The sequence below is a fragment of the Amblyomma maculatum genome, chromosome 1 (assembly GCF_055883805.1).
Source record: "Amblyomma maculatum isolate TAMU_Amacu chromosome 1, ASM5588380v1, whole genome shotgun sequence".
Classification (NCBI taxonomy): domain Eukaryota; kingdom Metazoa; phylum Arthropoda; class Arachnida; order Ixodida; family Ixodidae; genus Amblyomma; species Amblyomma maculatum.
The window spans coordinates 55,713,829-55,727,953 of NC_139344.1; the positions used below are offsets into that span (position 1 = coordinate 55,713,829).

The 14,125-nt window shown below is 42.7% G+C and overlaps 1 protein-coding gene across 2 annotated transcripts in view; it reads left to right on the top strand.

Moving 5' to 3' along the window:
* The window catches only part of LOC146202407 (inhibitor of nuclear factor kappa-B kinase subunit alpha-like), a 101,317-nt gene that overhangs the window by 64,037 nt on the left and 23,155 nt on the right, over positions 1-14,125 (top strand). For both annotated transcript variants that reach the window (XR_014703698.1, XM_084588157.1), the window contains exons 10-14: positions 2,908-3,009; positions 9,973-10,028; positions 12,440-12,519; positions 13,189-13,301; positions 13,392-13,438. Coding sequence is in view for 1 of the 2 variants with exons in the window: in XM_084588157.1 (XP_084444283.1) it covers positions 2,908-3,009; positions 9,973-10,028; positions 12,440-12,519; positions 13,189-13,301; positions 13,392-13,438 (398 nt within the window). In the remaining variant the exon portion in view is untranslated. The remainder of the gene's footprint in view (positions 1-2,907; positions 3,010-9,972; positions 10,029-12,439; positions 12,520-13,188; positions 13,302-13,391; positions 13,439-14,125) is intronic.

A 14,125-nucleotide genomic window follows, 5' to 3' on the forward strand; every position in this document is an offset into this window, starting at 1 on the left:
CACGTCCTCAGTGTAGCTGGTAAACGTTTCCTCGGGAAGTTGAAGCCATGCATTGAGGCGTTGTTCGGCGCGGAGTTTGCGTACCGCAGGACGGCTGAAGATATCCGCGAAGTTCTTCTTGAAGACAGACCATGTCGAAAGATCGGCTTCGTGGTTTCGAAACCGCAGATTTGCCACGTCCGTGAGGTAGAAGAGGACGTTGCTCAGTTTTATGGAATCGTCCCAGCGGTTGTAAGTGCTGACGCGCTCGAAAGAGGCCAGCCAGTCGTCAACATCGTGGTCGTCGGTACCACTGAAGAAAGGTGGGTCACGGGGGCGTTGTGCCCCGGGACAGAAGATGCTGGCAGGAGTGGCAGGGATGGGCGCCGATGGTTGGCTGGGAGCGTCCTGCATGGTTGTGACCAAAGGCGGTAGCGTGCGGTTCCGAAGTTCCAGGGTGAAATTTTCGATGAGGACTGGGGCGACGACCGAGACACCTCCACCAAGTGTAAGGTGTTTATTGGAGCCCAAGACCGTATGCAACGTCCGCAAACCAAAGCGACGGGGGTAGCGTTCGAACCAACAGCTTGCCAACAGTGCAGTGCCAACAAGGCTCCGGCTCCACTTCGTCTACCTCTTCGGGTTGGCGCGTGAGCTGATGGCGATCGGGATTACTACAGTGGCATCAATTAAAGGATTAGTGGTTAAGTGAGTGGCAAAGTGTATGTACACAAGTGGAGACCTGTAAGGGGAGTCATGGATGAGAACCACTAACGCTGTCTCATGAAACTCTTGAAAGCGGAATTTAAGTGTCTTCTCCTAATTTTTGTTTGTTTTGAAGATACAAATTTTTTGTCTATCCCGTGAGATTCCTATTGCTGACATTCTTATGTACAACAATCTAGAACAATATTGATTTCATTCAAAGTAAACCTGGTTGCATCTTTTGTCACAAACTTATAAAGCCACTTGCCTGAAGCTTTGAGTGTCAACAAATGCAGTGAAATTACAGTGAAATCTTGCTGATGTGATCCCTCTTAATACGTTGTTCGGCATAATGCGATTTTTTTTTCTTTCCCGGCCGTGACGCTCTATCAAAGCAATGTATTTTTCTATGGCTAAGAGGATTCTACTTTCAGGTGGGCCTGGGTAATACGATCATGAAAATATATGAAAAATTCGCGTGGTTTCGAATTTTCTTCTAAGAAGCCACCAAGAATTGCTAGCGAGGGGTGTGGGGGATAGCAGTAACGCTCATGGCCGATGTTTCAGTGCTGTTTGCTATAGTAATGATCCCCATCCACACGCAAACACACCTCTGTCTTTGAGAGTTTACTTTTTTTTTTTTATGTGTGTGGTAACTAAGTTTCACGCCCTCGCTGTCCCAAGCAATGAAACTGCCGCTCATTTCTACTAGTTCAGGAAAGCTTGCCTCTGGATGTAGAGAAACAAAAATTTCTGCTCAAAATGAGATTCAAAGTGCATTAATAAAAGTTTATGCCAAGTATGCTTCATTCGGCCTTTTGGGGCTTATTTTGGATAATACGATTTTCGGATAATGCATTTTAAATTTCAGTTCCGGTGAGAATCGTATCAACGAGACTTCACTATAAACAGTACAAAGGCTTTTTTTTTTTTTCTTTTTGGAAACAAGATACCAGTCTGCCCTGCAGTGAACATAGAATTTAAATAGGCATAGTACGGTCTGCAAAGACTCCTCAATGCTGTCACATGCAAATGCATGGTTGAAACTTGAGAGACAGAACTGATAAGGGGCAGCATACTAAAAATAATGCTTCTTCTTGCCCATGGGTACCGCATGTAATTTCTGTATTGATTTGTATCATATTTTTCAGTTTCACTGCAGTTCTGTCAGCTCTCAAGTATTAAAACTTGGAGGAAACTGAAAATTTCCTTGAATGTTGAGCTCCAATTAACAGAAGGCTATTTAAAGGCTATTTACTTTTTAACACTTGTTGTTAATGGAACCAACATATCAATTCCATTCATTGAGGTATATAAATTTAAAAGTCTGATTTGATTAAACTTATGTTGTAGGCAGAACTTTATTTCACTTACAACCTACTGTATTCTTTTCTGTCTAAACAATGGCTTGCATAATAAAAAAAAAGATGTAGTGAAGGGAGTGATGTTATTGCCATGTTGCTAATGGCACTGTTATTGCCGTAAGTGGTATAAAAGCTGATGCAACAGCGACCAAGCCCTTTTCTTATGGCATGTATTTTGGGTGTGTTGTCACATCACTTCATACGTACTGTGTATGTGCTACTCAGTAGCACTACTCAGCCGCACTTTTCCTGCACCACTCATGTGAGCACCAGTGTGGATTAGAGCATAGCTTGTTTAAAGTTTTGAGAACAGTTCCAGCACTTTGCTGTCACTTGAAGCATATGCTTATGTGATAATGCTTCTAATGTGGCATCAGACTGATTTGTATTCAGTTATGAAAGAAGGGCTGTGTTTCTACCATTGCAGACATTTTATGCACTCCCTTTCTTCGGCGTGAAATGCAGCATGTTTTATCTTTGATATTGCCTACAATTGGGAGAGAAGTTGAGCAGACAAGAGTAGGGAAATGAGGGATTTGTTATGACATGCATAATAAGGAAGCCAGTAGACAATGAAACCAAGGAAAGCATAGGAGAACTGAATTGTACTGAATTGATTCCTCAAAGGGGCGTCCACATTTGACCGTGTTGTCTCATCAGCTGTGGCCGTAGTACCTTTCACATAGGCTTCAACAATGCCAGCCGGCCAGCAGTTGAAAAATTGAAGCAGGCTACGTAATCTGTTGCATACCGTGCTTGCATTTCATTTTCTCTCTACTATGAAATCAGTGCAGGTAAGGAAAAAAAGGACTTGTTTACAGGAATGAGGTGTGGAATCTAATAACTTCTCTTTCTGCAGGGCATACTTGAGCTCAGAGATTCCTATACTGCAGAAGGCATTGTCAAGCATTCAGGTCGAAGTGAACAAGCTCACAGCCATGATGAAAATTGTGCATGAAAGGCAAGTTGTTCTCTCCCGAAGACACGCTGTCTATCTGCTATCCCTGTAGCCAACGTCTTCTGTTCCTGTATGTATATTTGTACCGAAGTTTTGTACATATATCTGCTCGTTTTTTTTTAATCCACCTTTTGTGGCAGTGAGTGCTTGAACAGCTTTCATCTCATGGAATTAGGCACACTGTGTCCGCATGTTATATTCTAGTGTGTCTGTGGCTGACTTTTTGTCCATATGCAAATTTATTTACCATGCAGCCATTTTTACACAGCCTTGCCATGGTGGCTCAGTGTTTAGGGCACTTTGCAATGCTCCCAGCCACATTTTGACGGAGGCAAAATTCAAGGCACTTATTTACTGTGCTATCAGTGCATGTTTAAAAACTCCAGGTAGTCAAAATTGCTGAAGCTCTCCACCATGGCACCCCTCTTAGCCAATATGGATTTTGACGTTAAAACCCAGGTACCATCTTAGTACCTATTTTACATAGGCCTGGTTTTTGCCCTGGGGCTGTCATTCCTTAATTCCCTGGATCTGCTTTTGTTTTTCCTTTTAATTCGGTTCCCCCGCAAGGGCATCTCTTAAAGCAGACATTTGCTTGTACTATGCGACACCACGGACCCCGAGCACTCACGCTTAGCCGTGCGTGGCATCGCCGTGTTTGAGGAAAAAGGGATCCTGGTGGTTGAGCCGATGCCGAGTGTTTGGACCTTTAAGGCCCCTTGGCGGAGGCGACACACCACTTTGGCCCCCACTTCCCATAGACTGCACCTCCGGGCTGACCCGACCAGGGGAAATTGGCAGTCGCCTTTTCCTATTCTTCCCTGTGTCTTTCGCTTTCCTATCCTCTTTCTCACAACTTTTCTGTCTTCTCTTTCCTTCTTGTTTTTTGTTTCTTTTCCTGGCGGCTAGGGTTAACCGTGGCTAACCACCTTGCATTATGCCATATTTGGTTATAGTCGGGGTGTACGGCTGGCGTGGGCAGGACTGCTTTGCAAGTTCTTGTCCTGTCCCCTCGTTGGGCTTTGTGGTGGGTAGCTGCCACCTCAGCTGAACAAAAAACGTACCATATGGCTTCTTCTTTGCTCTCTAACGATCACTCCCGAAAAAGGGGGCGGACCAATGAAACCGCAAAGTTTGTTTTGAAAAATGCAAACCGATTCCCACGTTTCCACGTGGTGCACAGTGAAGACCCTCAAAAAAACAGCTAGGCAAATATCTCCTTTCGTTTTGACCGAGACATTGACTGAAGCAATAGGCCAAGGATACAATGTCAAAAAACTTCCAAATGGCGACCTTCTCTTAGAAATTATGTATCATCACAAGCACGAAAAACTCTCAGCAGTGACCAGCTTTGGGGAATAATGCTCAGTTAGTATTACCAAACATTGCTCTCTAAACATGGTAAGGAGCGTTATTTTAGATGACAACCGAAAGTACCTCAGTGAAGAACTCCTTGAAGGACTTAGAGAACAAAACGTCATAATTGTGTTCAAAATCAAAATCAGACGGGAAACCAAGGAGATACCGGCCAGGCAAATAGTCCTTACCTTTGAATCGAGCACACTCCCAAAGCTGTGGAGGTAGGGTATACAAAGATAAAACTGAAGCCATACATACCTAACCCGCATCGCTGTTTCAAGTGTCAGAGATATGGCCTCGGCTCGCAGATATGCCGAGGCCAACTGACATGCGCAAAATGTGCCTCCCATGAACATGCTGCCAAAAACTGTGGACCCGAAACGCATCTTTGCATCAACTGTGAGGGCACCCACGCTGCTTGCTCACGCACCTGTCCAACATGTAAACAAGAGAAAGATATCACCACAATAAAAGTCAAAGAAAACCTAACTTACAGGGAAGCATGTAAGAAACTCGCATTGACTCACACTCCAACTTATTTTGTTGTGACGCAAAATGAGGCAGCGTCACAGCAGTCTTCGGAACCTGCCCAAACTACACATGGTGCACCTGAGGAAGGGACCTCTTGGCCCATGTGGAAGTAGCTGGGGCTCCTCCACCACCCTCAAAACAGGCTGTGTGGACCTCCACCCAAGAAAACCTTATAGCATTTAAGAAGGCAAGAGCAGAAGCATGATTTATTCGTCGAAAAGCTGAAAAAGAATCTTGGCAGAGGTATGCGATGTCAATAAATAGGTCAGTGAAGTCTAAAAAAATGTGGGAGCAAGTTCACAAACTAGAGAGAAGCTACTCCCCATTTACTATTCCTATGTTGACAGCCCCCGATAATCAACTCTAGAAGAGCAGGCAAACATATTAAGAAGACTATTTTTCTGCAGTATCTAGCTCCTTACACTACACTGACACTTTCTTCAGGTACAAAAATGTGGCTGAAAGATAGACTTCCCACAAGTGGCAAGGTAAATTAAAAATATAATAGTTTAATTACACTCCAAGAAATGCATACAGTACTCTGGCAGAAAACAGACTGCACCAGGGGCTGATGAAGTGCATTATGAAATGCTAGCGCATCTCTCTGAAAATGCTATTAAAATGCTCCTTAAACTTTTTAATAAGATATGGGTATTAGGAAAGCTGCCAGAAGCATGGAAAAAGCAATTATTGTCCCATTGCTTAAACCAGGTAAACCAGCAACCTCTGCCTGCAGCTATCGGCCTATAGCTTTGACAAGTTGCCTTGCAAAGACCTTTGAAAGTATTTTAAATATTACAGTAAATGTTGTACTAGAATCACATGAACTGCTCGACATTCATCAATCCATTTAGTTCGCCTCGAAAACACCGTCTGAGAGGCATTTGTACACAGACAACATTGTCTTGCTGTCTTTTTTGATCTTGACAAGGCATACGATACCACTTGGAGGTATGGGATTCTTCTCGACCTAGCAGAGCTAGACGTACCAAGGAAGAATGTTGAACTGCCTGAAAGATTTCATGTCTAGCCGCTCTTTTCAGGTACGCCTAGGTGCAACACTTTCGAGGAGCTTTGTTCAAGGAAATGGGGTATCTCAGGGCTGTATTTTAAGCACAACCCTTTTTGTTTTGAAAATGAATTTGATTAGTAAAATTATTTCAAAATTGATTATGTATTCAGTTTATGCTAATGATCTCCAGATAGCTTCTACATCTACCAACATTTCAACATGTCAGAGACAAATACAGCTGACTGTAAACAAGCTAACAACATGGGCAGAGAAAAAATGGATTCCAGTTTTTCCCCTCAGGAAACAGTGGCAGTTACGGTTTCACTGCAACGAGGCATACAGATTAACCCCACTTTACACATCAAAGAAACTATTTTGCCTTTTAAAAATGAACATAAATTCTTAGGTGTAACTTTTTACAAAAAATTGACATTCCTACCGCACTTAAATGCCCTTAAAAAGAAAGCCTCTCAGTTCCTTAACATGCTCAATGTACTGAAAAAGAAACACTGGGGATCAGACCGAACTTGTTTATTACACGTCTACCACTCTGTTGTGCGATACAGTTTAGATTACGGCTGCATTATATATGGTTCTGCTCGACCGTCATACCCAAAGTGATTAAATCCAATACATAACCTTGCATTGCGGCTCTCAAATGGTGCCTACAGAACATCCCCCATTAAAAGCATCTACGTAGAAACACCCCTTGCAGACAGAGGAATGATGCTTACATGTGCATACATACTCGAAATAAGATCTTTACTGAAACATCCCATAGTAACGAAGTGCACTTCCAGAACTGTTCATTAACAAGCCCCAGTCAATCAGGCCCTTACTATTCCGCTTTGAAGAATTATGCGAAGATTAGAAATAATGGACACACTTCCAAATGTTGCTCAGTAGCACTATCCATTGCCGCCCTGGTACAGCCTTCCCTCTACATGTGACCTCACACTGACAGACTTCCGAAAAGAGCAAACACCGCATGAACAAATATTGCAAGAATACCTAACACTGCGAGAGAAGTATAAGGACTACACTGAATTTTGCACAGATGGCTCAAAAACAGTAAATTACGTGGGATGTGCTGTTGTGCAAGGGAACCGATAGAAAGTAATAAGGCTACAGAACTGTGCGTCAATATTTACTGCTGAAAGTTACGCTATTTATGTAGCTCTAGACAAAATTAGAAAACATAAGTGTGAAAAGAGCATAATATATACAGATTCATTAAACCTGCTTACTGCATTACAATCTAAAAATGCAGCTGAGCCTATAGGGGAAACATCATTCAAGATGTAGAAAAAATCTCGACACAAGGCCAAACCATAATATTCTGTTGGGTTCCTAGCCATGTTGGGATAGATGGAAACGAGAGAGCCGACTCACGTGCTGCACAAGCTCGAAACAAGGAAATAAAGGAAATACACATCCCCTACAAAGGTTGCATCAGGTTAATACGAAGAAGCTTCAGAAATAAATGGCAGAATAAATGGAATAATGAAGAGAAAAATAAGGTACACACAATAAAACCCATAGTAGGAGAATGGAGGTCATGTACACAGAAGGATAGTTTGAGTGACGTGATGACACACAATGTTTTACTCACAAAAGAGCAAAAACCTCGATACGGAAAACGTGGAGGTGAACTCACCGTGAACCACATTTTGATCTCGTGCACAGAACTTGAACAGTTAAAAAAAACAAAACATTTTACTCCATTTTACAGTGAACACATCCTATTCCACCCCTGCTTACTGTTAGGAGACAATCCACTTGTTGAAATTTCATCTGTTTTTAGTTTTCTTAAAGAATTAAGGATCCTGAATAAGCTGTAATTTCTTAAACACTTTTCACTTTCACTCATAAAAGAAGCTCAGCAACCTTGTGTTGGGCGCAAGATGACCTTAGTTGCCTATGTGCGAAAAAAACTCAACTCATGTCTTTAATTCAGGAGAATACATTGGGGCATAATTTTGTTTCTGCTTAATAGTAATTTTGACGATATCACTGACGGTTTGTTTCCTTAAGAGGTCGCAAGACATTTTGTGCTGGTCTTTGTGTTTCAGTCCTTTACCATTGTTTATACAGGATAGCATTTGCTGCGTCATTCATAAGATGCTGCTATGTAGCTCTAGTGGGCAGCTTCCTTATGTGTGAGAAAAGAGTGCGCAAATGAGGGTGTACATAAAAAATAAAATGAAGTGGAATTTGGCTGGGCATTAGTAGCGTTGTGTTGTCTGTATCAGGTTTGCCCCTGCTGCCATGCGAGAACCGCAGCAAGCCTTAGGTCAGCTAGGCTGGCTTCACCGCATGACAACCAGTGCATCGAATGCCGGCTCTTCTGCATGACAGCAGTTTCACACTGGGTACATTCGATTTTCCAGTCCCAGGCTACTTGCTGACAGGTCTCTGCTTCCGCTTTGACAGGAAGCAGCACGATGGTCACATGACCTTGCAAGCATCGTTTGCTTTTAACAGACGATGCCAGCCATCAGTCAGCACGACTCAGTTCTTTTGCAGTGATGCCACGTGCATGTTTGTCTTTTCGTGTACATGTAATACTAAATATAGATAACAGAGGCGCGAATCAATCGGTGCTTTTTGCGAATGGAGCGTGCCATGCCTGAGTGAGAAGCGTTTTACGGACCTCAGTTTTGGCAGGATTTTGTTCCCATTTCTGCTTACGAAGTTCTTTCAAGGGCCAGCTCACTGCGCTTGAAAGCAGGTGAAATCATTTGCAAAAGCATTTATAAAAGGTGTTAGCTGCTCCAGCAAAAAGCGGTTCACTAGCGACACTTTCAGACCTGCGGGCTAAAATGATCACGAAACAGGTGAACTTCTGGGCAGCAGACAGACAATGTTCAGAGCTCTGGACGCTTCCATGTGTAGTGAAATTCAAGACAATAAACTAAAGACTCAAGATTCAAATGTCTTACAACTGGTTATAGAGATCGTGCCATTGTTTAGCGCACAATATCGTATGCAGGAACACAAAAAGTACTTGGAATGCGCTCGGAGTCTAACTCAGAATGGCCGCTGGCCCAGGAGCTTTATTGGCGGGCGAGGCTTCTGTGCTGCCTGAGGAAAATCGAATGCTGTGCAGCTGTCAGCAAGTAGTCCCGACAGTCTGAGACTGATAATCGAATGTACCCACTAAAAACAACACTCCAAATTGAAGGCTGCTTTCAAGAGAACTCAACGTTCACTTCAACACACGGTTTTACAGTGTGAGCACTGCTAGCAGGTGCCCAAGGACGCTAACCCAACCCGGCCTCATGCGCATAAAGTTATTATGGAAGCGCCATTAGGAGAAGTGCCCCTTGTAGAGGCTTACACGTGGTTATATGTGTTGAATGTTCTGTTAACGGAGTTATGTAAATGTGATCAAAACTGCTATACTTTTGCTTGGGATTGTCAGCAGGATATTCAGTTTGACATAAGCAGTAATGCGATATAATTGGGTTCCATATATGCAAGATCGACTGTATTGCCACATAACATGAATGTTGGATTGTGGAACCTACTTATTGTGAAACCTGGTGTTAGGCAGATGTAGCTGTTAGACAAATATAGCTTCAAAGGGACTGAACAAGAAATCACCCCTTATATCAGCGCTTATGCCATCTTCTCGTTCGCATGTCTCTTGTCTGTTTTGTGTTATTCCTTAATATGAACATTAACCAACTTGCCCAATACAGCATGCTGTTAAATTATCACTGTGTACTGTTTTGCAACATTCTACTGGCTGTATGAAAGGCAGTGTACAATTAGCGCTATGGCAGATGTCCTCTAATTATTGGATTTTGTTTGTTTGGACAATGATTGTAGCTATGTTTTCTATGCTTTTTAGCATCCTTGCACAAGTTTGCAATACAGAGTATTCTAGGTAGCCTCCTGTAGTCAGTCCCTTAATTGTGCATTTTTCTATAAACCTCTTCTTTCGGTTCCTTTTGTCTTTCTACACTACAAGCTTCCAGTACAGATGTGTGTTGCTAGAGCTCATGTGTATGTTGTCTAAGCATTCTTTTTTTTTTTTTTTTTTTGTGATCCTCTTTCAGCTACACTAAAGATGTGGCATGCCTGCAGGACTGGAAGAATTCGTGTGCAAGCAAAGGTTTGTCAGTTATTATTATCAGTGGCGATAGCAATTTCAACACCTCAGAAAAATACTCTCTTCATCATCATCGGTGAAGCGCCTTCCAGCGGGATGTTCTTTAAGCTTTGGAAGCAAGTGGTAGTCACTTGGTGCCAAATCCGGGCTGTAGGGTGGGTTGCTGATGACGTGCCGTCTAAACTGTTGCAGGAGAGACAGTTTGGCAGGCAACGTGAGGGTGAGCATTGTTGTGGAGAAAACTCATGCCCTTGAGCAGCATTCCTCTTCTGCAATTTTGAATCTCCCATCTGAGTTTCTTAAGGGTCTCACAATATCTGTCTGCATTTATTGTGGTACCAGGAACCATGAAGTCTACCAACGATACCCCTTTTCGATCCCAAAACACAGTTGCTGTGACTTTGCCGGCAGACTGTGATTGCTTGAATTTTCGCGGCTTGGGCGAAAAGGATTGCCACCACTTACTTGATTCTCGTTTGGTCTCAGGTGTGAAGTGAAATACCCAGGTTTTGTCACCTGTAACAATGGAATCCAAAAAGGTCTCCTTTTCATCTCCATGATGCTAAAGAAGTTCGCGGGAGGAGTCAATGCATTGCCATTGATGGTCGTCTGTGAGCATTCGTGGAACCCATCTTGCGTACACCTTCCGATATTTCAACTTTGCTGCCAAAATCCTATGAATAGTGCTTCTAGAAATGCCAGGAACCAAAATGCAGAGTTCGTCGAGTGTGATCCTTCAATCTTGCCGCACCATTTCTTCGACCTTCGCGACTGTTTCATCAGAAATTGGCGGTCTCCCGCTTCTTTCATCATGAATTTCAGTGTGACCAGCTGTGAACTTCCTACACCACATTCGGAAGTTTTTAACATCCATGCACGGCTCATCGTACACTTCCGTCAACTGGCGATGAATTTCGATTGGTTGATTGCCTTTTGTGTTCAAAAATCGAATAGCTGCGCGAACTTCACACCTGATGGTAGCGACAAATGGGAGCTCCATTTCAAATGGCTGCCGTGCCAAGACTGACATTCCCGTTCGCGCTGAGTCATGGCTTGTTTGGAAGACGAGGAACAAGGAACATAGCAGTATGGGCGAGCAACCATGCAAATAATTTCCCTGCGGCCGCAGCACTTTGGAGACCTTACTTTTGGGATTACTCTCGTACTTTCCCAAATATATTAAAACACCTCTGAAGAAAAATGTCTTAAGAAGACAGAAAAAGTAATACTTAATCCTATAGAAATTACTAAAAAAGAGAATGTGTTGTAATTACTTGCTGCATGTTTAATGCACGATATGAACTCACAACAAAGCAAAAAATGGTAAAAGAAATAAGAAAATTCTTGTTTTGCCTACACTTGACAAAGATTACATCAGGTGTTGAACTGTGGTTTATTTTATTGGGGCTTTTGTCAGCACGAATTCACTGCTGTTTGTTTGTTTTCCGTTGATTCACACAGCTTATGAAAGCTCTGTGTAAAGCCTTGCTGCCCTGACAGGCAAGTAACATCTTCTGATGCATCGACTACTCATGCAAGCTATTCCGGACGGGAAAAAAAAAAGCGCGTGGCAGGGTCTCAACAGATAAGATCACCCCACTTAGGTCTTTTGTGTTTAACATTACTTCTGCGCGTCCCTTCTCTTTTGGGCACGCTTTTTTTTTGTGGACCTGTGTTTCCCTGAATGGCAAAGACACAATAGCAGTGTGGTCCTGAGTACTTCGCCGGTCCCATCACGTTCCGTGAGGCTGGAAACAGCAACATTGCTCTCGGGGACGCCCTGCAGCTAGAGTCATTTTTGGACTTTTCTTCACCATGAGTGCCGAAGCAATTTTATGGCTTTCGTTCCTGCTTCGCTGTTTCTAGTGTTTTTCCTTTCTCTTCGAAGCCTAGCTGTAGCACCTGTGCTCTATTTCATTGCATATGTTTTCTATACAACTCAGACCCAGTGGAGGAGAAAGTGTGTGGTCACCTGTGCCTTTAGTGTCGCCACATACATTTTCTTATACAGAAACTACGCTTTTTGTGAAATGTTTGCCTTCGCCCCTCAAACTCTGTATTTTTTTCCTCCCTCCTCCCTCACGGTCACCGCCTGTGCCCTCCCTCACTCCCGCCCTCACAAATTTTTCAGCACCAATCCTCCCTCACCCTCAGCTTACCAAGTCAAATCCTCACGGGGATGCTCTCATGAGGGTTAACCCTCGGGAGGATGCCCATGTCTGTCCACCCTTTGTCACCTGCCAATTACCATCTGCCAGAGGCACACTCTAATTTTTCACTCAATGCCAATAATGCCGAATCTGAATTTTCTGGAAAACAGGGCCTTTAACAGTATCGTGTTAATATGTTAGCAGGCTTAGTTTCTTTGCACTACAGTATTTATTTGCCCTAATGTTTTCCTTTCTCCGATCTAGGTGAATCTTTGGCAGATACAGATAGCATACTCAAACGTTGGAGCAACTGTGACGAGTTACTCAGTGATGTTTACAAGCAGGTATGTTGGTCTGTGAGCAATCATACTTGACTTGAAGGAGAGCATACTGTGTATTACTGTCCAGTGTGAAGTGTCCAAGCTGTGCGCAATGCATTCTCTTTGTCTACACTGCATGTAAGAATCATCCAAACTCGCTACCCTTATTGGGCGACTTTATAGTTTTAGAAAAGAGTTCTTGCCCAAAAGCACGCCTATTATTTTCCGACATCTGCATTATAAGGCAATCTATGTGAAATGCTCCTTGAAGAGATATTTGGACAAGTTTGCAGTCAGTCTAGTGACCAAGAAATGTCGGACACTTCTGTTCGGGTGAGAAACACGTACACCATGTGCCCTGTCTGGAACTGTTGAGTTCCATTGGGAATAAGAGGAGCATGGTCCGTTTTTATGTTCCACCATTGGACCATTCTAGCATACAGTGGAGAATGAGCCTTGCTGTTTGTTGTGCCAGTGTGGCAGGAGATGGCACATGAAGGCATGGATGTTGTGAGCAGCGACATTGTCTACATTCTCTCGAAATTTTTCTTATGCACTTGCTGCAGCGTAGCCACCTTTGCAAGAAAGATTGTGTGTCTATGCCATCATTGAATCTGCACTGTGATGCAAACTTGTTGACCTCAGTGTTAATGCAGATGTGCTGCTGTGACACTGTTTTATTTGTTCTTGAAGCGCATGAAGGTTGTGTATTGCTTCACCAAGTTCAACAAACTGTGCGCAATACTTGAAGACTGTCAAAGGACCCCATATGGCCAGGGCACACCACTGGAGATCCTCGATGAGATGTGAGTGTACATCTGTAAACAGTATTATCATTTTAGGAGCATTGTTGTTTGTTCAGTTGTGATCTAATAAATAACTTTTGCTCATTCCAGCATGGCAAGGTTGTTGCAGCTTTATGAGAAAGGCAAGCAGAAAAGAGGTATGGTGTTTAATATTTCTTTTTATTATACACAAAAAGAAACAAGGCAAAAAAGATTAAAGGTGTCATGTGCAGTGCACTACCTTTAGAACTTTTCTTTTGAGAACTAAATTTCATTCAGCCATAACATTTTTTTTCTTTTTTTATTGAATAAATTGTTTAGCTGTTTTGCAGTTTGAAGCCTTGTGTCCTACAAGGGTTGCAACGTTAGTAACTAATGTAAGCCTCATTTAAAGGAGAATAGCCACCAATTTTTTTTTTTGTATATATGTACCAGACATTGAAATACATAAATTGCCCGTGATATTTGCCTACAGTCATTAAACATTTTAAATCTGTTTCTAGTATTTTAGTTTCATCAACCAAATGATGACTGTGTGTGGAAGGTGGGATACAGCATAAAAGAACTACAATATAATTGCTTATACATAGTTTTCTGTCATTCCAGCCTTTAGAGGGCAGCTGAAGAGGTTTTAAAAATCAATGAGCTTAAAGGGGACAGATGTAAGAAGCCTGATGCTAAAGGATGTGGAATCTTTTTGTGCTAGCAGGTGGCATAATTGTTGAAAGAAGGGACGCAGATGTTCAGACTTAGTTTTCAGTAGAAGAACGGTTGCTTCAAGGAAAAGAATCTGTGCCACCAAAGAAATGGCTCACGAAGCATTTTCTGGCATCATTGAACAATGC